Raw genomic sequence first — 23,349 nt, 5'->3', positions numbered from 1 at the left:
TGGCATAAAACTTGGAGTTAAACGCCCAAACTGGCATGAAAGCTGGCGTTTAACTCCAGAAAACGTCTCTACACATAAAAGTTTCAATGCTCAGCCCAAGCACACACCAAGTGGGCCCGGAAGTGGATTTTTCTGTCATTTACTCATTTCTGTAAACCTTAGGATACTAGCTTTTACTATTAATAGGATCTTTTGACATTGTATCAGTACCTTATGACCTCATGACATTTTTTACACGTTTCTTGTATACCTTCCACAGCATGAGTCTCTAAACCCCATGGTTGGGGGTGAGGAGCTCTGCTGTGTCTTGATGGATTAATGCAATTACTACTGTTTCTTATTCAATCATGCTTGCTTCCATTCTAAGATATCACTTGCTCTTAACCCGGATGAATGTGATGATCTGTGACACTCATCATCATTCTCAATTATGAACATGTGCCTGACAACCACCTCTGTTCTACCTTAGATTGAGTAGATGTCTCTTGGATTCCTTAACAGGAATCTTCGTGGTATAAGCTAGAACTGATGGCGGCATTCAAGAGAGTCCGGAAGGTCTAAACCTTGTCTGTGGTATTCTGAGTAGGACTCAATGATTGAATGATTGTGACGTGCTTCAAACTCCTGAAGGCGGGGCGTTAGTGACAGACGCCAAAAGAATCACTGGATTCTATTCCGGTCTGATTGAGAACCGACAGATGATTAGCCTATGCTGTGACAGAGCATCAGGGACGTATTTTCACTGAGAGGATGGGAGGTATCCATTGACAACGGTGAAACCCTACATACAGCTTGCCATGGAAGGAGCCTTGCGTGTTTGATGAAGATGACAGTAGGAAAGCAGAGATTCGGAAGATGGAGCATTTCCAAAGCCTCAGCCTATTCTCCATTACTGCAAAACAAGTACCTTTTTCATGTTCTTTTGCTTTTTACAATCAATCCTGATAATTTCTGATATCCTGACTAAGATTTACAAGATAACCATAGCTTGCTTCAAGCCGACAATCTCCGTGGGATCGACCCTTGCTCACGCAAGGTATTACTTGGACGACCCAGTGCACTTGCTGGTTAGTTGTGCGGGATTGCAAAAGTGTTATTGCAATTTCGTGCACCAAGTTTTTGGCGCCGTTGCCGGGGATTGTTCGAGTTTGGACAACTGACGGCTTATCTTGTTGCTTAGATTAGGACTGTTTTGTTTTTGTTGGTTTAGAGTCTTTTATTTGAGTCTAGTTTCATATTCTAAGTTTGGTGTCAATTGCATGCTTTTATTTTTTCTTTTAAAATTTTCGTTTTTGCATGTTCTTAATCCCTTTTTTATTCATAAAAATTTTAAGTTTGGTGTCTTCTTTGTGTTTTCCTTTAAGTTTTCGAAAATTTGTGTTTGATTTTCTAAAAATTTTAAGTTTGGTGTCTTTTGTGCTTTTATTCACTTAAAAATTTTTCAAAAATTTGTTCTTGGTGTTCATCTTGATCTTCAAAGTGTTCTTGGTGTTCATCTTGACATTCAAAGTTTTCTTGTTTGTTATCTTTGCTTTGATCTAAAATTTCTAAGTTTAGTGTCATTCTGTTGTTTTTCTCTTTCCTCATTAAAATTTAAAAATAAAAAATATATCCTTTCCTTGTTTTAATCAGAATTTTCGAAATTTTGCATTAAATTAGTCAAAGATTTTCAAAATCATATCTTTTCAATCATTTTTATTTACAATCATATCTTCTCAATCATATCTTTTTTCAAAATAATTATCAATCATATCTCTTTAATTAACTAATTGATTCAGTTTTCAATTTGCTTTGATCTTATTTTATGTTAATTTTCGAAAATTTATTTTATTCTCTATTTATCTTATTTTATATTTTTTCGGTCACTTTAAAAAAAAATAATAAATAAATAAATAATTAAATAAGTAAATAATCTACTTGCAATTCATATCATTTCCCTTTCTCCATCATGGACCTAAGTGGAATTGAGCAGTCCAGAAGGACTCTGGGGTCATATGCTAACCCCATTACAACTGCATATGGGAGTAGCATCTGTATACCTCCCATTAAAGCAAGCAGATTTGAGCTAAATCCCCAACTCATTATCATAGTGCAGCAAAATTGCCAGTATTCCGGTCTTCCACAGGAAGAACCTACTGAGTTTCTGGCACAATTCTTACAAATTGCTGACACAGTACGTGATAAAGAGGTAGATCAGGATGTCTACAGACTATTACTGTTTCCATTTGCTATAAAAGATCAAGCTAAGAGGTGGTTGAATAACCAACCTACAGCAAGCATAAAGACATGGAAACAGTTATCAGACAAATTCCTGAATCATTTTTACCCTCCAAAGAGGATGACACAGCTAAGGCTGGACATCCAAGGCTTTAAACAAGGGGATAATGAATCCCTTTATAATGCCTGGGAGAGGTATAGAGGTATGCTTAGAAAATGCCCCTCTGAAATGTTTTCAGAGTGGGTACAGTTGGACATCTTCTACTATGGGCTCACAGAAAAAGCTCAGATGTCTTTAGACCACTCAGCTGGTGGGTCTATACATATGAGGAAGACGATTGAAGAGGCTCAAGAGCTTATAGATACTGTTGCTAGAAATCAATATTTGTACTCTAGCAATGAGTTCTCTACAAAAGAAGAAGTTATGGCAGTAGCCACTGATCCTAACCCTCAAGAACAGATGGTTGAGCTTAATCAGCAATTACAACTGATGACAAAACAGTTAGCTGAATTTAAAGAAATGCTCCAAGAAACCAAAATTGCTAACAAGAATATGGAAGCACAATTGAATCAGACAAGGCAGCAACTATCTAAACAGATAACAGAAGAATGCCAAGCAGTTCAACTGAGGAGTGGGAAGACATTGAATAACATTGCTCAAAGTGGCAAAAAGCCAAATAAGGAACAATTGACAGAGGATAGCCAAACCACTATCCAAAATCCCTCTGAGGACAGTAAGAGCCCAGAGAGGAATGCTATTGGCGTTCAAACGCCAGAAAGGGAGGAAAAGCTGGCGTTAAACGCCCATTCCCTGCCCAGTTCTGGCGTTCAAACGCCAGAAAAGGGGGAAAAGTTGGCGTTAAACGCCCAATTTCCACCCAATCCTGGCGTTCAAACGCAAAAAGGGATTCAGACACCTGAGAGTGCTGATAGTAACCCCTCTAAAAAGGCTTCTCCAACCACTTCTGTAAGGAATAAACCTGCAGCAACTAAGGTTGAAGAATATAAAGCCAAGATGCCTTATCCTCAGAAACTCCGCCAAGCGGAGCAGGATAAGCAATTTGCCCGCTTTGCAGACTACCTAAGGACTCTTGAAATAAAGATTCCGTTTGCAGAGGCACTTGAGCAAATACCTTCTTATGCTAAGTTCATGAAAGAGATCTTAAGTCATAAGAAGGATTGGAGAGAAACTGAAAAAGTGTTTCTCACTGAAGAATGCAGTGCAGTCATTCTGAAAAGCTTACCAGAAAAGCTTCAAGATCCTGGAAGCTTTATGATACCATGCACATTAGAAGGTGCTTGCACCAAGACAGCTTTATGTGATCTTGGAGCAAGCATCAATCTAATACCTGCATCCACTATCAGAAAGCTTGGGTTGGCGGGAGAAGTCAAACCAACCAGGATATGCCTCCAACTTGCTGATGGCTCCATTAAACACCCATCAGGCATAATAGAGGACATGATTGTCAAGGTTGGGCCCTTTGCCTTTCCAACTGACTTTGTGGTGCTGGAAATGGAGGAGCACAAGAGTGCAACTCTCATTCTAGGAAGACCTTTCCTAGCAACTGGACGAACTCTCATTGATGTACAAAGAGGGGAAATAACCCTCAGAGTCAATGAAGATGAGTTCAAGTTGAATGTTGTCAAAACTATGCAGCATCCAGACACATCACATGACTGCATGAGCATTGATATTATTGACTCTTTGGTGGAGGAGGTCAATATGACTGAAAGTCTTGAATCAGAGCTAGATGACATCTTTAAAGATGTTCAGCCTGATCTGGAGGAACTAAAGGAAATAAAAGAAATTCTGAAAATTCCTCAAGAAGAAGATAAACCTTCTAGACCAGTAGCAGGAGCATCCCTCCCTCCTACTGAGATCTCTGAAATCTTTCCGGATGAGCAATTGTTTGCTATTCAGGAAACTCCATGGCTTGCAGACAGTGCAAACTATAAGACTCAAGGTTCTCCTTCTGTAACCATGGAGAGGAAGCATGAAGAGCTTCTCTCAAAACAGAGTCAAACAGAGCCCCCACAGTCAAACTCTAAGTTTGGTGTTGGGAGGTCACAACCAAACTCTAAGTTTGGTGTTGGGAGGTTCCAACATTGCTATGAGCCTCCGTGAGGCTCCATGAGGGCCCACTGTCAAGCTACTGACATTAAAGAAGCGCTTGTTGGGAGGCAACCCAATGTTATTTTATCTAATTTCCTTTGCTATTTTATGTCTTTTGTAGGTTGATGATCATAAGAAGTCACAAAATCCATTGAAAAAGCAAAAACAGAATGAAAAACAGGAAGAAAAACAGCACACCCTGGAGGAAGAACTCACTGGCGTTTAAACGCCAGTGAGGCTAGCAGTTGGACGTTTAACGCCCAGTCTGGCACCATTCTGGGCGTTTAACGCCAGAAAGGGGCACCAGACTGGCGTTAAACGCCAGAAAAGGGCAAGAACCTGGCGTTAAACGCCAGGAATGGGCACCAGCCCGGCGTTTAACGCCAGAAATGCCTCAAAACGTGATTTTGAGTGCCATTTGGTGCAGGGATGACTTTTCCTTGACACCTCAGGATCTGTAGACCCCATAGGATCCCCAACCAACCCCACCACTCTCTCATCTTCTTCACCCATCCACCAATCACCTCAATACCTCTTACCCAAAAACCCCCCACCTATCAAATCCCACTACCATCTTCACTCCTTCATTCTCACACACCCAAAACACCACTTCTTCCCCTCTTTGGCCGAACACAGAGCCACTCCCTTCTTCCTCATTTCTTCTTCTTCTACTCTCTTCTTTCTTCTTTTGCTCGAGGACGAGCAAACCTTTTAAGTTTGGTGTGGTAAAAGCATTGCTTTTTGTTTTTCCATAACCATTTATGGCATCCAAGGCTGGAGAAACCTCTAGAAAGAGGAAAGAGAAGGCAAAAGCTTTCACCTCAAGGGATGCACTTTCCTCCACAAGACTATTGGGAGCAAATCAACACCTCCCTAGGAGAATTGAGTTCCAACATGGGACAACTAAGGGTGGAGCACCAGGAACATTCCATCCTCCTCCATGAAATTAGAGAAGATCAAAGAATCATGAGAGAGGAGCAACAAAGACAAGGAAGAGACATTGAGGAGCTCAAGCACTCCATAAGACCTTCAAGAGGAAGAACAAGCTGCCATCACTAAGGTGGACCCGTTCTTTAATCTCATTGTTCTTTATTCTTCTATTTTTCGAATTTTTCTTTGCTTATGTTTGTCCATGTTTGTGTCTTATGATCATTAGTGTCTTAGTGTCTATGCCTTAAAGTTATGAATGTCCTATGAATCCATCACCTTTCTTAAATGAAAAATGTTTTAATCACAAAAGAACAAGAAGTACAGGATTTCGAATTCATCTTTAAAACTAGCTTAATTAGTTTGATGTGGTGGCAATACTTTTGTTTCTGAATGTATGCTTAAACAGTGCATATGTCTTTTGAATTTGTGGTTCATGAATGTTAAAATTATTGGCTCTTGAAAGAATGATGAAAAAGGAGACATGTTACTGAGGATCTGAAAAATCATAAAAATGATTCTTGAAGCAAGAAAAAGCAGTGAATACAAAAAAAAAAAGAGAAGGAGAAAAACGAAAAAAAAAAAGGGGAGAAAGAAAAAGAAAAGAAAAAGAAAGAAATAAAGTTGTGATCCAAGGCAAAAAGAGTGTGCTTAAGAACCCTGGACACCTCTAATTGGGGACTTTAGCAAAGCTGAGTCACAATCTGAAAAGGTTCACCCAATTATGTGTCTGTGGCATGTATGTATCCGGTGGTAATACTGGAAGACAGAGTGCTTTGGGCCACGGCCAAGACTCAATAAGTAGCTGTGTTCAAGAATCATCATACTTAACTAGGAGAATCAATAACACTATCTGGATTCTGAGTTCCTAAAGAAGCCAATCATTCTGAATTTCAAAGGATAAAGTGAGATGCCAAAACTGTTCGGAGGTAAAAAGCTACTAGTCCCGCTCATCTGATTTGGAGCTAAGTTTCATTGATAATTTGGAGTCTATAGTATATTCTCTTCTTTTTATCTTATTTGATTTTCAGTTGCTTGAGGACAAGCAACAATTTAAGTTTGGTGTTGTGATGAGCGGATAATTTATACGCTTTTTGGCAGTGTTTTTAGTATGTTTTTAGTATCTTTTAGTTAGTTTTTATTATATTTTTATTAGTTTTTATTTAAAATTCACTTTTCTGGACTTTACTATGAGTTTGTGTGTTTTTCTGTGATTTCAGGTATTTTCTGACTGAAATTGAAGGTGCTGAGCAAAAATCTGATCCAGAGACTGAAAAGGACTGCAGATGCTGTTGGATTCTGACCTCCCTGCACTCGAAGTGGATTTTCTGGAGCTACAGAAGCCCAATTGGCGCGCTCTCAACGGCATTGGAAAGTAGACATCCTGGGCTTTCCAGCAATATATGATAGTCCATACTTTGCCCAATATTTGATGGCCCAAACCGGCGTAGCAAATCAGCATCAGAAATTCCAGCGTTAAACGCCGGAACTGGCATAAAACTTGGAGTTAAACGCCCAAACTGGCATGAAAGCTGGCGTTTAACTCCAGAAAACGTCTCTACACATAAAAGTTTCAATGCTCAGCCCAAGCACACACCAAGTGGGCCCGGAAGTAGATTTTTCTGTCATTTACTCATTTCTGTAAACCTTAGGATACTAGCTTTTACTATTAATAGGATCTTTTGACATTGTATCAGTACCTTATGACCTCATGACATTTTTTACACGTTTCTTGTATACCTTCCACAGCATGAGTCTCTAAACCCCATGGTTGGGGGTGAGGAGCTCTGCTGTGTCTTGATGGATTAATGCAATTACTACTGTTTCTTATTCAATCATGCTTGCTTCCATTCTAAGATATCACTTGCTCTTAACCCGGATGAATGTGATGATCTGTGACACTCATCATCATTCTCAATTATGAACATGTGCCTGACAACCACCTCTGTTCTACCTTAGATTGAGTAGATGTCTCTTGGATTCCTTAACAAGAATCTTCGTGGTATAAGCTAGAACTGATGGCGGCATTCAAGAGAGTCCGGAAGGTCTAAACCTTGTCTGTGGTATTCTGAGTAGGACTCAATGATTGAATGACTGTGACGTGCTTCAAACTCCTGAAGGCGGGGCGTTAGTGACAGACGCCAAAAGAATCACTGGATTCTATTCCGGTCTGATTGAGAACCGACAGATGATTAGCCTATGCTGTGACAGAGCATCAAGGACGTATTTTCACTGAGAGGATGGGAGGTAGCCATTGACAACGGTGAAACCCTACATACAGCTTGCCATGGAAGGAGCCTTGCGTGTTTGATGAAGATGACAGTAGGAAAGCAGAGATTCGGAAGATGGAGCATTTCCAAAGCCTCAGCCTATTCTCCATTACTGCAAAACAAGTACCTTTTTCATGTTCTTTTGCTTTTTACAATCAATCCTGATAATTTCTGATATCCTGACTAAGATTTACAAGATAACCATAGCTTGCTTCAAGCCGACAATCTCCGTGGGATCGACCCTTGCTCACGCAAGGTATTACTTGGACGACCCAGTGCACTTGCTGGTTAGTTGTGCGGGATTGCAAAAGTGTTATTGCAATTTCGTGCACCATCTGGCAAAGATGTCTCGTATGGTCACTTGAGAGTCTTTGGATGCAAAGTATTTGTTCATGTTCCAAAGGATGAGAGGTCCAAGTTGGATGTGAAGATGAGGCAGTGCATTTTTATTGGATATGGTCAAGATGAGTTTGGTTACAGGCTTTATGATCCAGTTGAAAAGAAGCTTGTAAGAAGCCGTGATGTAAAGTTTGTTGAAGACCAGACCATTGAAGACATTGATAAGGCAGAGAAGAGTCAATCACAAGAGAGCAGTGACTTGACTGATGCAGATCCAGTTCAGCCGCCTCCTTTGTTAAAACAAACAGAGAATCAAGATCAGGAGCATATATAGCAAAATGAGCCTTTGGTTCCTAATGACTAGGAGATGGGAGATCCGATTGATGCTCCAGTTGATGATGATGCTGATAATCAACCTGAGCTACCTAAAGATCCACTAGGTTTCCATCCTAGGAGGTCTACTAGAGAGCGACGACCTTCAACGAGGTATCCTTCTAGTGAGTATGCAACATTTACTGATGGATATGTGACCTTGACTGATGGGGGAGAATCTGAATGTTATGCGGAAGCTATGGAAGGTGACGACAATAAGAAATGGTTTGATGCAATACAAGATGAAATAAAATCCTTGTATGTTAATCAAATATTTGAGCTTGTGAAGTTGCCAAAAGCAAAGAAAGCTTTGCAAAACAAGTGGGTTTATAGGTTGAAACATGAAGAAAATTCTCAGTGTCCAAGGTACAAGGCTAATTTAGTGGTCAAGGGCTACAGGCAGAAAAAGGGAGTTGACTATAATGAAATTTTTTCACCGTTTGTGAGAAGATCTTCTATTAAGACTATTTTGAGTTTAGTTGCAAGTCTTGATTTAGAGATAGAGCAGATGGATATGAAAACTGCTCTCCTTCATGGTGATCTTAAGGATGAAATTTACATGGAATAACCTGAAGGTTTCATGGTAAAAGGCAAAGAGGATCATGTTTGCAAATTGAAGAAGAGCTTGTATGGCTTGAAGCAAGCTCCAAGACAATGGTACAAGAAGTTCGAGTCTGTTATGGCAGAACAAGGCTACAAGAAGGCTACTTCTGATCATTGTGTATTTGTTAAACAGTTTGCTAGTAATGATTTTATTATCCTTTTGATATATGTTGATGACATGCTTATTGTTGGTCAGAATGCTTCTAGGATTGATATGTTGAAGAAGCAACTTGCAATGTCATTTGCAATGAAGGACTTTGGGCTAGTGATAAACCCCGATTCCGTGGTTTATCTTTTGCTTATTTTAGAGGATTTTATCACCTTTTCCCACATTTATTCAATAAAATAGCATGGTTTTGTAATTCTCCCTCAATTTGTGCTTAAATATAAAAACATGCTTTTTAGACCCTTAAATTAGTGATTTTGATTCACCTTAATTCCATTCGATGCCTTGATATGTTTGTTAGTGATTTCAGGTTTATAAGGCAAGTATTGGATGTAAGAAGTGAAGAAAAAAGCATACAAAAGTGAAGAATACATGAAGAATTAAGGATTGGGAGTGCATCATTGGACGCACAGGCGTACAAGGTGTGCGCGCTCAGAAGTGACGTCGCATGGCGACGCGTACGTGTACATGACGCGTACGCGTGGATGGAAAATTGCCCGGCGACGTGTACGCGCACATGACGCGTAAGCGCACATGACGCGTACGCGTCGATGCTCGCACGTGACTCACTTAAAGGCAAAACGCTGGGGGCGATTTCTGAGCTGCCCAGGCCCATACCCAACTCATTCCTGAAGCTATTTCATGCAGAATTCAAGCTAGAGCAAGGAGGGAGCACTTAATTCAGGCCCAAACCCTCTTCTCTCTAGAATTAGGTTAGGATTAAGTTAAATTCTCTTAGATCTAAATGTAATTTCTTGATTTCATCTTGTTTCTTCTACATTTTCATGCTTTAGTAGTGTAACTCTCTTGCTCTCTCTTGTTAATTTCTCTTTTCATGCCTCTTTGTTTAGGATTAATGAACACTTGTTGGATTTGGATTTTCTATTAATACAATTGATGTTTGATGTTCTTTTTATTGATGATTTGAGTTGTGAATTTTAGTTTCCTTATAATTGGTAGTTGGTAGGCTTATTATTCTTGCACTTTTACCATGCTTTCCTTTTATACCCACCAAGTGTTTGATAAAATGCTTGGTGGGATGTTAGAGTAGATCTTGAGCATTCTTGGCTTGGAAAGAGTAATTAGGCAATCTTGAGTCATGGATACCCAACTTAGGTTGGTGATCTAGAGTTATTAGTTAATATGATTTCCATTGACTCTAGTCTCTTGCTAATTTAATTCGTAAGTGATTAGAACTTTTGGATTGAGATTAGCTAGTCTTATTAGACTTTCTTGGAGTGTGAGGATAATATAACATCTTCCTCTATCGTTCAGGATGACTTAATAAGATAAATTCTTGTTATTATTGTGATATGATTGACTAGTCTTGTTTGACATTCTCCCTATGTGAAGATAACATGATACATTCTTCCATTTGTTGGGGTTGACTAAATATGATGAATTAATCATTGCATGACTAGGATAGAAAGTCTATATTCTCAATCTCTGCCATGAATGTCTCTCTTCATTAATTGCTTTCTTTAATTACTTACTTGATTTACTTTTCTTGTCATTTAAATTCTTGCCAATTTATCAATCAAACCCCCTTTGTCCCTTCATAGCCAATAATTGATCACTTCATTATAATTCCTCGTGAGACGACCCGGAGTTTAAATACTTTGGTTAATTCTTATTTGGGGTTTGTTACTTGTGACAACCAAATTTTAATTTGATGTGAGAATTGTTTGTTGGTTTGGGTTTATGCTTACAACGAAGTTCTTATTTCTACAAGAGAAATTCTAGACCGACAACAATCATTGCTCATCAGCCAGCAAAGGAGATTCTTGGTATAAGAATCGAGCGTGATAGAAAGGAGAAGAAACTTTGGTTGTCATAGGAGAAATACATAGAGACAATGTTGCACAGGTTCCAAATGGAGAAAGCAAAGGTCGTTAGTACTCCTCCTGCTACACACTTCAAATTGAGTTGCAAGCAAAGTCCATCAAGTGATGAAGATAAGAAAGACATGGAAAAAGTTCCATATGCATTAGCCGTGGGTAGTTTAATGTAGGCTATGGTGTTCACAAGACCGGATATAGCTCATGCTGTTGGTTGTGTTAGCCGTTTTGTTTCAAACCCAGGAAGAGAGCATTGGAATGCTGTAAAATGGATAATGAGATATCTTCGTGGCACTTCTAACATGAAGTTGTGCTATGAAAGTGATAAGCCTATTCTAGTTGGTTACACTGACTCAGACATGGCAGGAGATATTGACTCTAGAAGGTCCATTTCAGGCTTCTTGATCAACTTTGCGGGTAGAGCTGTGTCTTGGCAATCAAGATTTCAAAACTGTGTTGCTTTGTCTACTACCGAGGCTGAGTTTATTGCCATTACCGAAGCGTGCAAGGAGATACTTTGGATGAAGAAATTCTTGAAGGAACTCGGGTTTATTCAAGAGATGTATGTGTTGTTTTGTGATAGTCAAAGTGCTATACATCTTGGTAAAAATTCTACTTTTCATTCTCGATCCAAACATATTGATGTGAGGTATCATTGGATACGTGATGCTTTGGATGCTGAATTTTTGGAACTTGAAAAGGTTCATACTGATGAGAATGGTTCTGATATGATGACCAAGGCATTACTAAGATGGAAGTTTGAAGTTTGTCGCTTAATCGCCAGATTGGCGGTTACCTCCATATAGTAGTGAGGGGGAGATTTGTTGGATTTTTTGGGCTCCCTTCCTATATAGAGAAAAAGTCCAAATGCTAGTATCGAAGCCCATGAATAGTTGAAGTGGCTGAAGTGAGTTAGGGTTGAGTGAGAGAGATCATTTTGAAAGGAGAACACCAATACTAGAGAGAAGAGAAGAGAGAAAGTCATTTTTGCACATATACAAAGCTGTCTCTGTAAATTGGTTGTTGCAGATTCATTAACCGTTGGATCAAGCTCAAATTTGGACAGTGTGTTCTACACATCTGGTTCTTTGATTTCACTATTCGAATCTTCAATTAGATGTCTGTAGCTGGAGATATTAGCCACACACAGTAGCTCTGTTTTGTGGTATTTTCATCTTCTTGTTCTTGTTTTGAAAGTTTTGAAGCTTGGGTTGTTTGGCTTGTTGTATGCACATTTTGTGCAGTAATTTGTGACTCTCTTGTACCCTATTTTTCATCATAGTGAAGCTATATCCTGGTCTTGGTGACTCGTGGTTTTTACTTCTCACATTGAGGAGATTTTCCACGTTAAAAATCTTGGTGTGTTAGCTTGTTTCTAATTTCTAGTTTATGTGATTTTTTTGCTGCTATTGGGTATTATTGTGCTGGTGTCAATACTTGTTGTGAGTAGATATTGTTGCTCCTCTAATTCTTGCAAGTAGGGAATTGTGTTTTATTCTTATCATGTGGTACCATATTTTCTTTTCTTTATAAAGTTACTTCTTGTAATTGTTGTTAATCCGCTACATTTATTAATTAAAACAAGAAAATTTAAACTTCAAAGGGTACATGTCACTCTTTGGAATAATTTTTAAAAGGTTATGCTAGGTAACCAATAATTTTTTTGAACAACATGAACAACTACCAATCAAATCAAAACATACTATACCTCCAAATTACACACCTAAATTTTAATATTAGAATAACCATCCGGATACCTAGTGAAATAAACATGCAATAATCCTTTGTTCACATTGTTTAGTATTTTCATTGTCTACCTATATTTTTTCATTTTAAAAAGATCTTTACACTGTACAATAAAATTTCTATATAGAAGTATTCGAGTTAATATTTAGTTTGGCCCTTGATATTTAAAATTAGATTCAATTTGACTCTTAAAATTTCAATAGACTTAAATTGGACTCCAAAATTTATAATCACAACTCACATTAACCCTTGAGCTAGTCTCCGTTAACGACGTGTTGATTTGGTACATTAACCTGTTATGATTTGGATTGCTTGCCAAACTTTCATGCGATCAAGATTTATTAGAACTCCAAAAACTTGATTGTTGCTCTCAGAGCCGCAAAATTTTTAAATTAAACTTGTTATTGTCATATTCGTAAGGATGTTGGGAGCCAATCAAGCTTCTAGGAGGTCTAGTAAGTCTTAGTCATATAGAATCTAGGCAAGGGATCCAAATCTTGACAAGTTAACATGTAAAATCAACACGCCATTTATGAAAATCAGCTCACGGGTTAACATGAATTACTATTATAAATTTTGGGAGGCGAAGTAAGTCAATTGGAATTTTAAGGGTCAATTTAAGTCTGACCTTAAATTTTAAGGACCAAATTGAATATTAACTCAAAGTCTTCACTTTTTATTAGAATGTCTCTTTTTTTCTTTGGTACATACCAGGCAAATTTGTGAAATTTTCAAACTGCTGAAATGCTTGGTTGATGAACATTTCTGTACCATAGACTACAGCAGCTCCAGCTTCTTGCGCTTCTTGAAGGAGTCTTGTTGATTTGGGTGTGTATATAGCATCAAACACCAAACAATAGTGTTTCAGGGCTTCCTGCGTGTTAATATAATATACAAACACTAAGTGGCATGAAATCTACATATATAATAACTTGAGATTCGTTAAGACCCAGCAAGGAGTGCAAGCTCTGTGAAATTGATATGTTTGCTTAATTAACCAAATTCAGACCCATATCTTGTTATTTGATGAGAGTCTTCACCACCAACCTTTTTTTTTAACTGAAATTTATTCACACACTTATCAAATAAGAACTAATAACTAACCCTTCGAATTAATATATTGTTGACAAAAAAAATACGAAATTAATCATTTCCATCAAAACCAACATAATTAACAGTATGCGCATATATGTAAATGCAACACTAGTGTTATCAAAGGAGTTGTCTCGTTTATTTTCGTTTATTCACTAGTTTTACTGTTTTAGTTTTTAAGCATAAACAGTTCATGGCCAACACATAGTTGTAAAAATCAAACCGATAATTGAAAGACTATTAGTTTATTGATTTATTGGTTTAACTGATAAATTATTGGTTGAACCAATAAAAATCAATCATATATAAATAAAAAATATAAAATAATAAAAAATTTAAAATTAAAATTTAAAATATATATTTAACTAATATTTTAAAAATAATTAAGTTTTAATAAATTATAATCAATAAATTATAATTCAGTTATTATTAAATAAGTATATAAAATTTTAATAGTTTTCATGATAAAATTTTTTTATATTATTTTTATATTAAAATATTTTTATATTTATTATATTGTTATATAATATATGTATTTATTGAACAATAATATTAACAAATATCATATTATTATACAAAAAAGAATTATACTATAATTAATAGAAATATTTGATATTTTTTATTACACATATTTAATAATATTTATATTAATAATTATGAATGATAAAAAAATTAATTTGAATATAAGTGAATATAAAATTAAAAAAATATTAAGAAAAATTATTATGCAATTTTATTATATAATTAATAATTAGCATATGAAATAACAAGGAATAACTTCAAACCACACCTTTATCAAATTTAAAATTTTTTTTGAGCGGTTCGGTTAAATTAGTTTTTTACGGATTTTTACTAGTTTAACTGATTCTTATCAGTTTTTTTTTTTTTTTTATCTTAAACAGTTTTTAAACTGGACCAGACTGGTTGGGAGTCTGATTCACCGATTTTTTAGTCGAATCAGTCCAATCCAATTTTTACAACTATGAACTAATATAATGAGTTATATAGATTAGTCTATTGCCCTATTTAAAAAAAAATAGATAAAAATATAGTTTTGGCACCAAAATAATATTTTTTTTTACAAAAACCGTCACTTTAAGTGAAAAATGTAAACAAACAATTTTTTTTAGCAAAGGAGTCAGGTTTTAAATTGGACTAGTGAAAATTGAAAAAAAAATTACTCTTTTTTTTGGAAAATAAAAAAAATAAAATTTTAAACAGACCGCTAGTTTAACTCATGACTTGTCCCTTTAACTTTATTTTTTCGGATTAATCATGTCAAGTCCATTTAACACTTTTAACTTCTCATTTTTACGAGTTTAATTTTAAAGATAAAAATTCATTCATTTAAGTTGGGTATATGGGTTAAGCCAATAAATTTAGCTCATTTTGAGGATTTTATGCAACATTAACTCACTCCAAACCTTTGGTAAGGGTGTGTGATCAATATTTGGTTTCATTCCAATAGATGTAGTATTTGCGAGAACCATTCCTTCTTCTGGGTGGAACTTCTCTAAGTCAGATAGAATTATAGCCTCTCCTCCCACTTTTTTAGCAAGTTCTTTGGCCTTGGCTGAAATTAATTAATTAAGCATAATTGTTAATTAATCAGGAATAATAATTCTAATAAAGCAAAGACAAAAATATTATGATACCATATGTACGATTAGCAACAACAACTCTTGCCCCTTTCACTTTTGCACCATATGCAAGTGCTTTTCCTGCACCACCAGCTCCTATTACCACAAATAGTCTTCCAGATAAAGGTGAACTAGATTTGGATCTTCCGATTGATTCTACAAATTCACATATTTACAGGTAACTAATTAATAAAAGCTTGTTTTTATATTAACAATTTAAATAAAAAATAATTGAAACATACAGAGACCTGTTAGTCCCTTCTCAATAGCTGTAATGGCCCCAAGATAGTCAACATTGTAACCTAGTAGTTTTCCATCTTGTAGCCTCTTAATCATGCAACTAATAGCTCCTATTTCCTGAAAAAATAACAAAGATTTTGTTAGAAATTAAACATTTGTTAACACTAAACATTAGTTTATATTATTTTAAATTACAGTCTATGAATTAATTACTTTTATTTTCACATTACACCACAATTAACTATAATTACAACTGCAGTTTAAGACCATAGCATCCACAATTATGGGATAACCTTTTAGGGTAAGTACCTTGGCAATAGGATCCACCTCATCGCAACACCTAAGTCCATCTTCCTTGTGAGGAATCGTGTAACTGTATTATTAAAGAAATAATAAGAAGAAGAACTAGCTTAAGTAACTATTGTATTTGTATACAATGGTTGGGAAAGAAGAAAACTATGATTCTCAGAATGCAAGAAACAGAGCTGAGATACAAAAGAGGGAGAGTTTGTTGTTGTGCGTTGATCTGAAAGTGTGCTAGAAGCTTCTATCTCTATCGGATCTGAGAGATGATGCTTATATACAAGATGGAACTATCAGTTAGCTAGTATATGAGCTATACTACTCAAATTGATCATAAAATTGATTTTTAAAATTTTAAATGATCCAAGATGTACCCAAAATTTACAACCATAACTCGCTTAATTCCTAAACTCATCTTCGTTAATAGCATTCTAATTTGTCACGTTAACTTGTCACATATACTGAATAAAAATGATGACATCATTTTATATTAGTGTCTAATTTTCATCGAAATGACGCGTTTCACATGAACAAACAGAGTAAAATACATATTGTTTTATGACCATCACTAGTGAGAAAGAGATCCGTGTTATGTGAAACGACGTTTTTCACTAAATACCTCTAACTGACTCAAGCTGCTTAACTTTCATGCTAACCAACTAACTGCTACATTTGTTTACTCTAACTAACTGCTCTATTTGTTTACTCTATCTAACTTCTAATTTGTTTACTCTACTTGAAACAAATTCACATTCCTTTCAAATTTCAATAGTAAGTTAGCATAACAAAAAAAAAAAAAAAAAAGAAAAAAACCTCGAAAAATGGTTATTTTGCCCATTCTGTATCATAAAGATGTCCAAAATCAAATCATACAGGAAGAAACAATCCATGTTAGGATACATAATTACATACCTGTATCCAACAAAATCAAGAGATGAGAAAGTGTGAAGAAAACGTGAGACACTATCAACCAAGAAGGGCAAGTAAATTCCATCAAATCCCACAAACTTGAAAGCTGGATTATAAACGTGAGGGCTTTTGCTATGGCTAATTGGGTTTCCAATAACGCCATGCACTTTGGTATTTGGTCCAATGAGTCTAAAGTTGTACAAATCCAGCAAGTCACTGATACATGGTTGCCCTGCTGCTGATTCAATTCCAGCCTCCATTGAAGCAAAGGTAAGAAATCCTCCAAACTTTGCTGACAGTATTCGTGTCATAAATCCTTTCTCCCCCATTGCTATTCCTATCATTGGCACCTATATACAATTATCATTGTTCAGTTAAAATGTTAACTGTCCTTCCTATTTCAACTTATAAAGTTCTGGACTCATCAACAAGTATAAAATAGCTCAAAATAAATCATATATTAAAAACTTCTGTTATATTAAAATAAAAAAAATACTAGAAGTCCATCAAAATTTATTATTTTTTACTATTACTTTTAACCATCAATTCAATTCTTTTAATTTAGTAATTCAACAAGTCCACACTTTTAATTATTGATGACCAAAAACAATAAATTTTGAGGGTCTCTATCATTCTTCTAATATAAATTTATATCTATAACTAAAATACAATAAAAGTATAAAATATATATAGTGGTGATTTAATTTTTGTGAAGGTGAAAATACCTGAGAATGCACTAGGACTTGGAGAACACGTGCTGAGTCCGTGATATCCAAGGCAGTTGTTGCAATCTTTACGATGTCAGCACCAACCGACTGAATTGTAGCAGCAAGATTACCCAATTCCTCAATGGATGGAGTATTCTCAAAGTTGTGTGAAGATACCATGATCTTCACACTCTCGTGCTTCTTCCCTCCAAGGGACTTGTAGAATTCATGAGCTACCTTCAGTAAATAATTAAGCAAAATTTATATACTCTATTTTATGATGATAAAATAATAAATTGACGTTAATAGATAAAAAAAAGGAATCATAAAAAGAAAACTAATCTTATTTCTTAATAGATATATAGATTGCATTTAGAACGAGGGACATTGTAAAGTACATTATTTACTATATAGACACGGATCTCATTCTGAAGTAAACCTCTGCGTTTCTTTCTCTCTCTCTTTTTGAACCTAAAGTGGAAAGAAATAAACCATGGAGAGCTAGTGTTTGATTTTTTTTCATTAGACTTAGATCTAATGTTTGAATTTCTCTTATCTGTAAGTACTATATATGACTATTTCATGAATGAATGTTTGTTCTTATTATGTCAAAATACACAAAAAAATTGATTGGAATATTAATGTCTTTTTTTTAATATATAGAATGATAGTTATTTCAATCCCACCATATTTTTTTTTCTCCTTGCGTTTTACCATACAATATTCATATATATATATATATATATATATATATATATATATATATATATATATATTATATATATTTAATCCATAATACTAATCAACAGCAATTAGCTAGATTATATATGAAAAGAAAACTATGTGAATTCACACAAACTTCATTATCGAGTGAAATATGAATACAGTTTGAATGAAATTGACGTTTTATTTACACTTAAATGATTGGGTGATTATTAATTATATGACACAAGGTAGGTATAGAAGATGGCAGTGACATAAATTACCTTTAATTCAACATCAACAAAGTCAGAACCCAACTCAATGGCTAGGCGTAGAGTACTCTGTCGCTTGCTTTCGTCACCATCATACTGTCCTCCTTCCCATATTGGTCTGATACCAAAGTACAATTCATCAACACACACATTATGTACGTAGTACATGCACCATCAAAAGCTAAGTCAATATAATAATTTTGCAGTACAATACTATAAATTTCACAATTTATACATCATCCATATTCATATTTTTAAATCTTTTTATTATTGCATGGGGTGAAAACTCAGGGATTTCATATGAAGTTGATATTTGAGAACTGTTAGATGAAAATTTAATCAAATCAGTCAAATCATTTAACAGCTCTCAAGTATCAACTTCACGTAAAATTGACTACACTTGAATTTCCACCCGTTGCATAGTGAAGCTTTTTATGTTTATGTTCAATATTAGGTGAGTAGGTGACACTTAACATAACACGGTTTTTTCAATGAGATATAAATATATTGACCGTTCCAGTTAATTTTTAATGTTTAAATAAAAATGCTTTGAAATAAATTTTTCTTTTTCTAATGAATTTAACGTTGATGCAAATAGTTTTTAATAATTATTTTGAATGACTGAATGCATGTGTAAAATAGTTTTATACTAGTAGTATATTAAAATTAATGTTTTTAATATTTTCAAAAAATACGTATATATTTAAATTTTAATCATTTAAGAATTACATTAATAAATTAAGACTTCTAATTATTCTTCATTTACTTAAATTCACGTTTTTTAGTCTCATGTGATATCTCTGTGTTATATTACAGTTTTAAAATTTTAAAAAATACATATCTAAAGTTAGAAAACAATATTAAATTAAAGAAAATATATAATTTTTTATGTGTAATTTTAAAAATAGATCTTCTCAACTTTTTTTTAACATGATCTTGTATGTAATTAATAAGGTATAACATCTTATTATACAATACTTTTTTCACAATTTTTTAGAGACATTCTTTTATATATTTTCTTTTGATTCCTTAAGTAAGACATTACATTTGAACTTGTTAAAGTGAAATGGAAAGTTATGTGTGGATCTATTTTCTTTAATACAATTTTGTATAAAGTGTATTGCTTTAAGATATATATATATATATATATATATATTAGATTTTTAAAGGTATGATTTTCAAATCCTGAATCTATAATTTTTTGTAGGAAGTAATCATTGCAAGTCTTTCAATTTCCTATTAGATGCATTGATCGATGCAGAACATACATGGTTTCATCACCGAGTGTTTAAGAAAACAGAAAAAAATAAAGAAAATACAGAAACTAAATTAAAGTGGATGATCAGTTTCATAAAATCACTTCTATTAAAAGTTTAAGTTATTAGAAAGGTGTACATTAACAAAAATCTCTTTTGACATTGTTTGAATGTTTCATAGATTTTTTTTATTTGTTTTATGTCAATGGTTTTTTTTTTTTTTACATCAACAATGATCCAATTTTAAATTTTTGAATCATAAAAATTTTAATATTATATTATAAAATTATTTTTTAAAGAAATTTAAATTAATAGAACGAAGAACATAAATAATTATATATGTAACAAACACATATGTACACATTGAAAAATGATAATAAAATTGTGATGGTAACATGATTATTTATTTATTACCTGTAAGTGATTAAGGTGGGCAAAGGGCGGTTGTTGATGAGAAGTTGAAGATGATGTGAAGGATTGAAGTTCTTCAACAAGTCCAACCGAACCTCAACAAGGTCAGCACCAGCTTCTTTAGCTTTCCACATCACAATCAACGCTTCTTCCACTGATTTCGCCATCATTACTGCACATACTAGACATGAGTTTTTTCTTCCTCTTCCTCCTCCACCCGCCACTGTTCCAAGATCCTTCCCTACTAACTGTATGTATTTTTTGTTAGATATACAAGGATCGGATCTATAGTTCCTCTAAATAAGAAAATGAGAATTTAATCACTCTCGAATCAAAATAATAAAATTTATGGATGATAAAAATTATAAATTTAATAATAATTAATTCTTTACTTTGTGACTTAAATTTTTTCTGAAAAGATTTATTTATCTTTTAATTAATAATACAAACTTTTAAAAATAAATAATTTTATGATATAATATCATAATTTTGATGAGTAGAAAATATAAAATTTCAATTTTTGTGGTTTCTATTAAGACAAGCGGAATATATTTATACACAACACAATACATATAAAAATTAAAGAAAATATATACATTTTACTGACGGGTCGGATTTCGTTCATAGAAATTTTCATCCTATTCTTATTCCTGACCATGCATATTGAAAAGAGAAGCGAAAAAAAAAAGAAATAAAATAGTGATGTCATTTGGATGCATGATGAACATTAGAATAACTAACATGACATGATGAAATATATATCAATTAATATTATGAATTTAATAAACTACAATGTTTCTTTTTGTTTATTTATTTATCTATTTTTGTTCCTAACTCTTCTTGCGAAGCAATTGCATGTTGTTGTACAAGAAAATGAATACCGGAACATTAGCCATGGTCATTTCGAAAGGATCGAAACGAGTAGTAGTGGGAGGATAATCAACAAAACCAGCGAGTGATCGAGTAAGATAAGCTTCAGAGAGAAAATAGAACGAATAAGAAAAAAATAAAAGAAAAAGAAAAATAATGTTGCATGTTCAAGAGATCGAATAGGCTATTTAAGTAGGTATTGGCTGGTGTCTGGTGAGCTATATTATCATGCCTATATATGTTGATATTCATGTATATATAAATAGTATAGTAATTAATTACGTTAGAAGTTAATTTTGATACACTAAAACTCTAATAGTGTAACAGCCACAATTGTTCTTTTAAATTATTATTTACGTGATTAATATAAAAAATAATTATTTTTATTGATATAATATTATATAATTAAATATATATATATATATATATATAAAATAATTTTATAATAATAATATATTAAAATTAAATTTTTATATCAGAACGGAAAAAAGTAAGAAAACTTTAGACATTAATACGGACGCACGTATTTAACATATATAATCAGTATTTTTTTTTAATTTCAGTTGTCTTTATTTTGGATATGGTAGATTTTACTCCGAGTAATTCAACGGACTGAAAAACTATTTTATTTCATAATAATTCAACGTAATTAATATAATAATAATAATTAAAACTAATTACATAAAAAATTTAAAAAATAATAAAAAATAATCCAAAACCGTCAAAATTAGAGTTATTTTATTTTGTATTTGTAAAAATAAATAATTAAATAATTTTAGATATAATTATAAATATTACATATATAAAATTGTTAATATTAAATTAAATAAAATAACTTTAAGTTATTGTTTTCCTAAAATTATCGTTACCTAACTAATGAATAATATACTAATTACACCAATTTTTTTCCCAAAGTAAACCAAAGTTATAGTTAAATAATGAAGTCATTTGACATCATCTTTTATATATATATATATATGTATTACGTTGAATCTTGTAACGATTATTTGTATGACATCTCTCTTACCAAATAATGCTAGAATTTAAGAGTTTTGGTGTGTTAAGATTTTTCATGCTAATAAATCGTTGTTCAAAGAGGTTGTGTTTAGTTTATGTCTTAAAATTATGAAGATATAAATACAAATACACAAGCATATATAAATATAAGAAGACGTTAATTTTATATTTTGTTTGATAATTAAGACATGGATAGAATATACAACTCACAAATACAAATTGAATCTTAGGTAGAATAAGACAACATAAAAAATGAAAAAAAGAATGAAGTGGAGAAGAATGAAAAGAAGATGAAAATGAGGAAAGATGGAAGAAGGACAGGACCAACGAGAAAATATCATATCTGTAATGAGATCTGTGGTTGCTTCTGCTATAGATTTGTAGTTGCTCTCGCTGCCAAAGAGAAGACGAACAAAATGCGAATGGGGGAGAGTGTCTTCGTTGTTACGACGGTCATTGTTGATGCTGATTGAAGGGTGAGGCAGAGAGACTTTCTTCTTTGCTATGACGCTACCTACAAGGAGAAGACAGAAGACAAACAACGCCACTGATGAGCGAATATTTTATATGTCTTTTGTCATATTTTCATATAGGTTTTGTTATGTTTGTTTAAGTTTTATTATGTTTTCATAGGTTTTAGTGAAAAATTCACATTTTTGAATTCCACTTTGAGTTTTTGTGTTTTATGATGATTTCAAGTATTTTCTGGCTGAAATTGAATAGCTTGAGAAAAAGTTTGATTTAGAGACAGAGAAAGGACTGCAGATGTTGTCAGGATCTGACCTCTGTGCACTCGAAAGAGCTTTTCTGGAGTTATAGAAGTCTAAATGGTGTACTCTTAACAGCTATGGAAAGCTAACATCCAGGGCTTTCCAGAAATATATAATAGTTTATACTTTTCTTCGAATGGGCGTTCAACGCCAACCACCAGCCCCATTCATGGCGTTCAACGCCCAAAAGGGGGGGGGTAGCTGGCGTTGAATGCCCAAAAGGGAGTCCCAAGCCAGTGTTCAACGCCCCTAAGTGGTATTAGTACGTGGAGACACCCTTAGCTCAGCCCAAACACTAACCAAGTGGACCCTGAAAGTGGATTTTCGCACCTCTAAGTCTAGTCTATCATATTTCTGTAATCCTTAGTTATTAGATTAGTATTTAAAGGAGAAGATTACCCTTGTTTAAAAACTTTTTGATCTTCTTCCTCCCCATTCGAATTCATCACTTTTGTACAGTATGAGTCGCTAATCTCATAAGGTTAAGGTTAGGAGCTTTGCTGAGTTTCATGGATAAATAATATTACTATTCTATTTCAATGTAAGTCTGATTCTATTCTCTTATGCAT

The 23,349-nt window shown here is 33.9% G+C and overlaps 1 protein-coding gene across 3 annotated transcripts in view; it reads right to left on the bottom strand.

Annotated features, from left to right (window-relative positions):
- The window catches only part of LOC130951436 (bifunctional 3-dehydroquinate dehydratase/shikimate dehydrogenase, chloroplastic-like), a 32,865-nt gene extending 11,735 nt beyond the window's left edge, over positions 1–21,130 (bottom strand). Inside the window, exons 1-10 of one of the 3 annotated variants that reach the window (XM_057880085.1) lie at positions 21,005–21,130; positions 20,127–20,371; positions 18,469–18,574; positions 17,501–17,719; positions 16,779–17,125; positions 15,873–15,936; positions 15,572–15,680; positions 15,339–15,479; positions 15,108–15,256; positions 13,303–13,465 (exon numbers count right to left, since the gene is read on the bottom strand). In XM_057880085.1, the coding sequence (XP_057736068.1) occupies positions 13,303–13,465; positions 15,108–15,256; positions 15,339–15,479; positions 15,572–15,680; positions 15,873–15,936; positions 16,779–17,125; positions 17,501–17,719; positions 18,469–18,574; positions 20,127–20,371; positions 21,005–21,025 (1,564 nt within the window). In that variant the 5' untranslated portion in view covers positions 21,026–21,130. Of the gene's footprint in view, positions 1–13,302; positions 13,466–15,107; positions 15,257–15,338; positions 15,480–15,571; positions 15,681–15,872; positions 15,937–16,778; positions 17,126–17,500; positions 17,720–18,468; positions 18,575–20,126; positions 20,372–20,719; positions 20,770–21,004 lie in introns of those variants that run through there. The other 2 variants (XM_057880086.1, XM_057880087.1) reach the window with 2 other exon arrangements.
- Between the last annotated feature and the right edge of the window lie 2,219 nt (positions 21,131–23,349).

The sequence above is a fragment of the Arachis stenosperma genome, chromosome 9 (assembly GCF_014773155.1).
Source record: "Arachis stenosperma cultivar V10309 chromosome 9, arast.V10309.gnm1.PFL2, whole genome shotgun sequence".
Classification (NCBI taxonomy): Eukaryota; Viridiplantae; Streptophyta; class Magnoliopsida; order Fabales; family Fabaceae; genus Arachis; species Arachis stenosperma.
The sequence above is the reverse complement of the archived record's forward strand: the minus strand, read 5'-3'. Positions and strand labels throughout refer to the sequence as shown.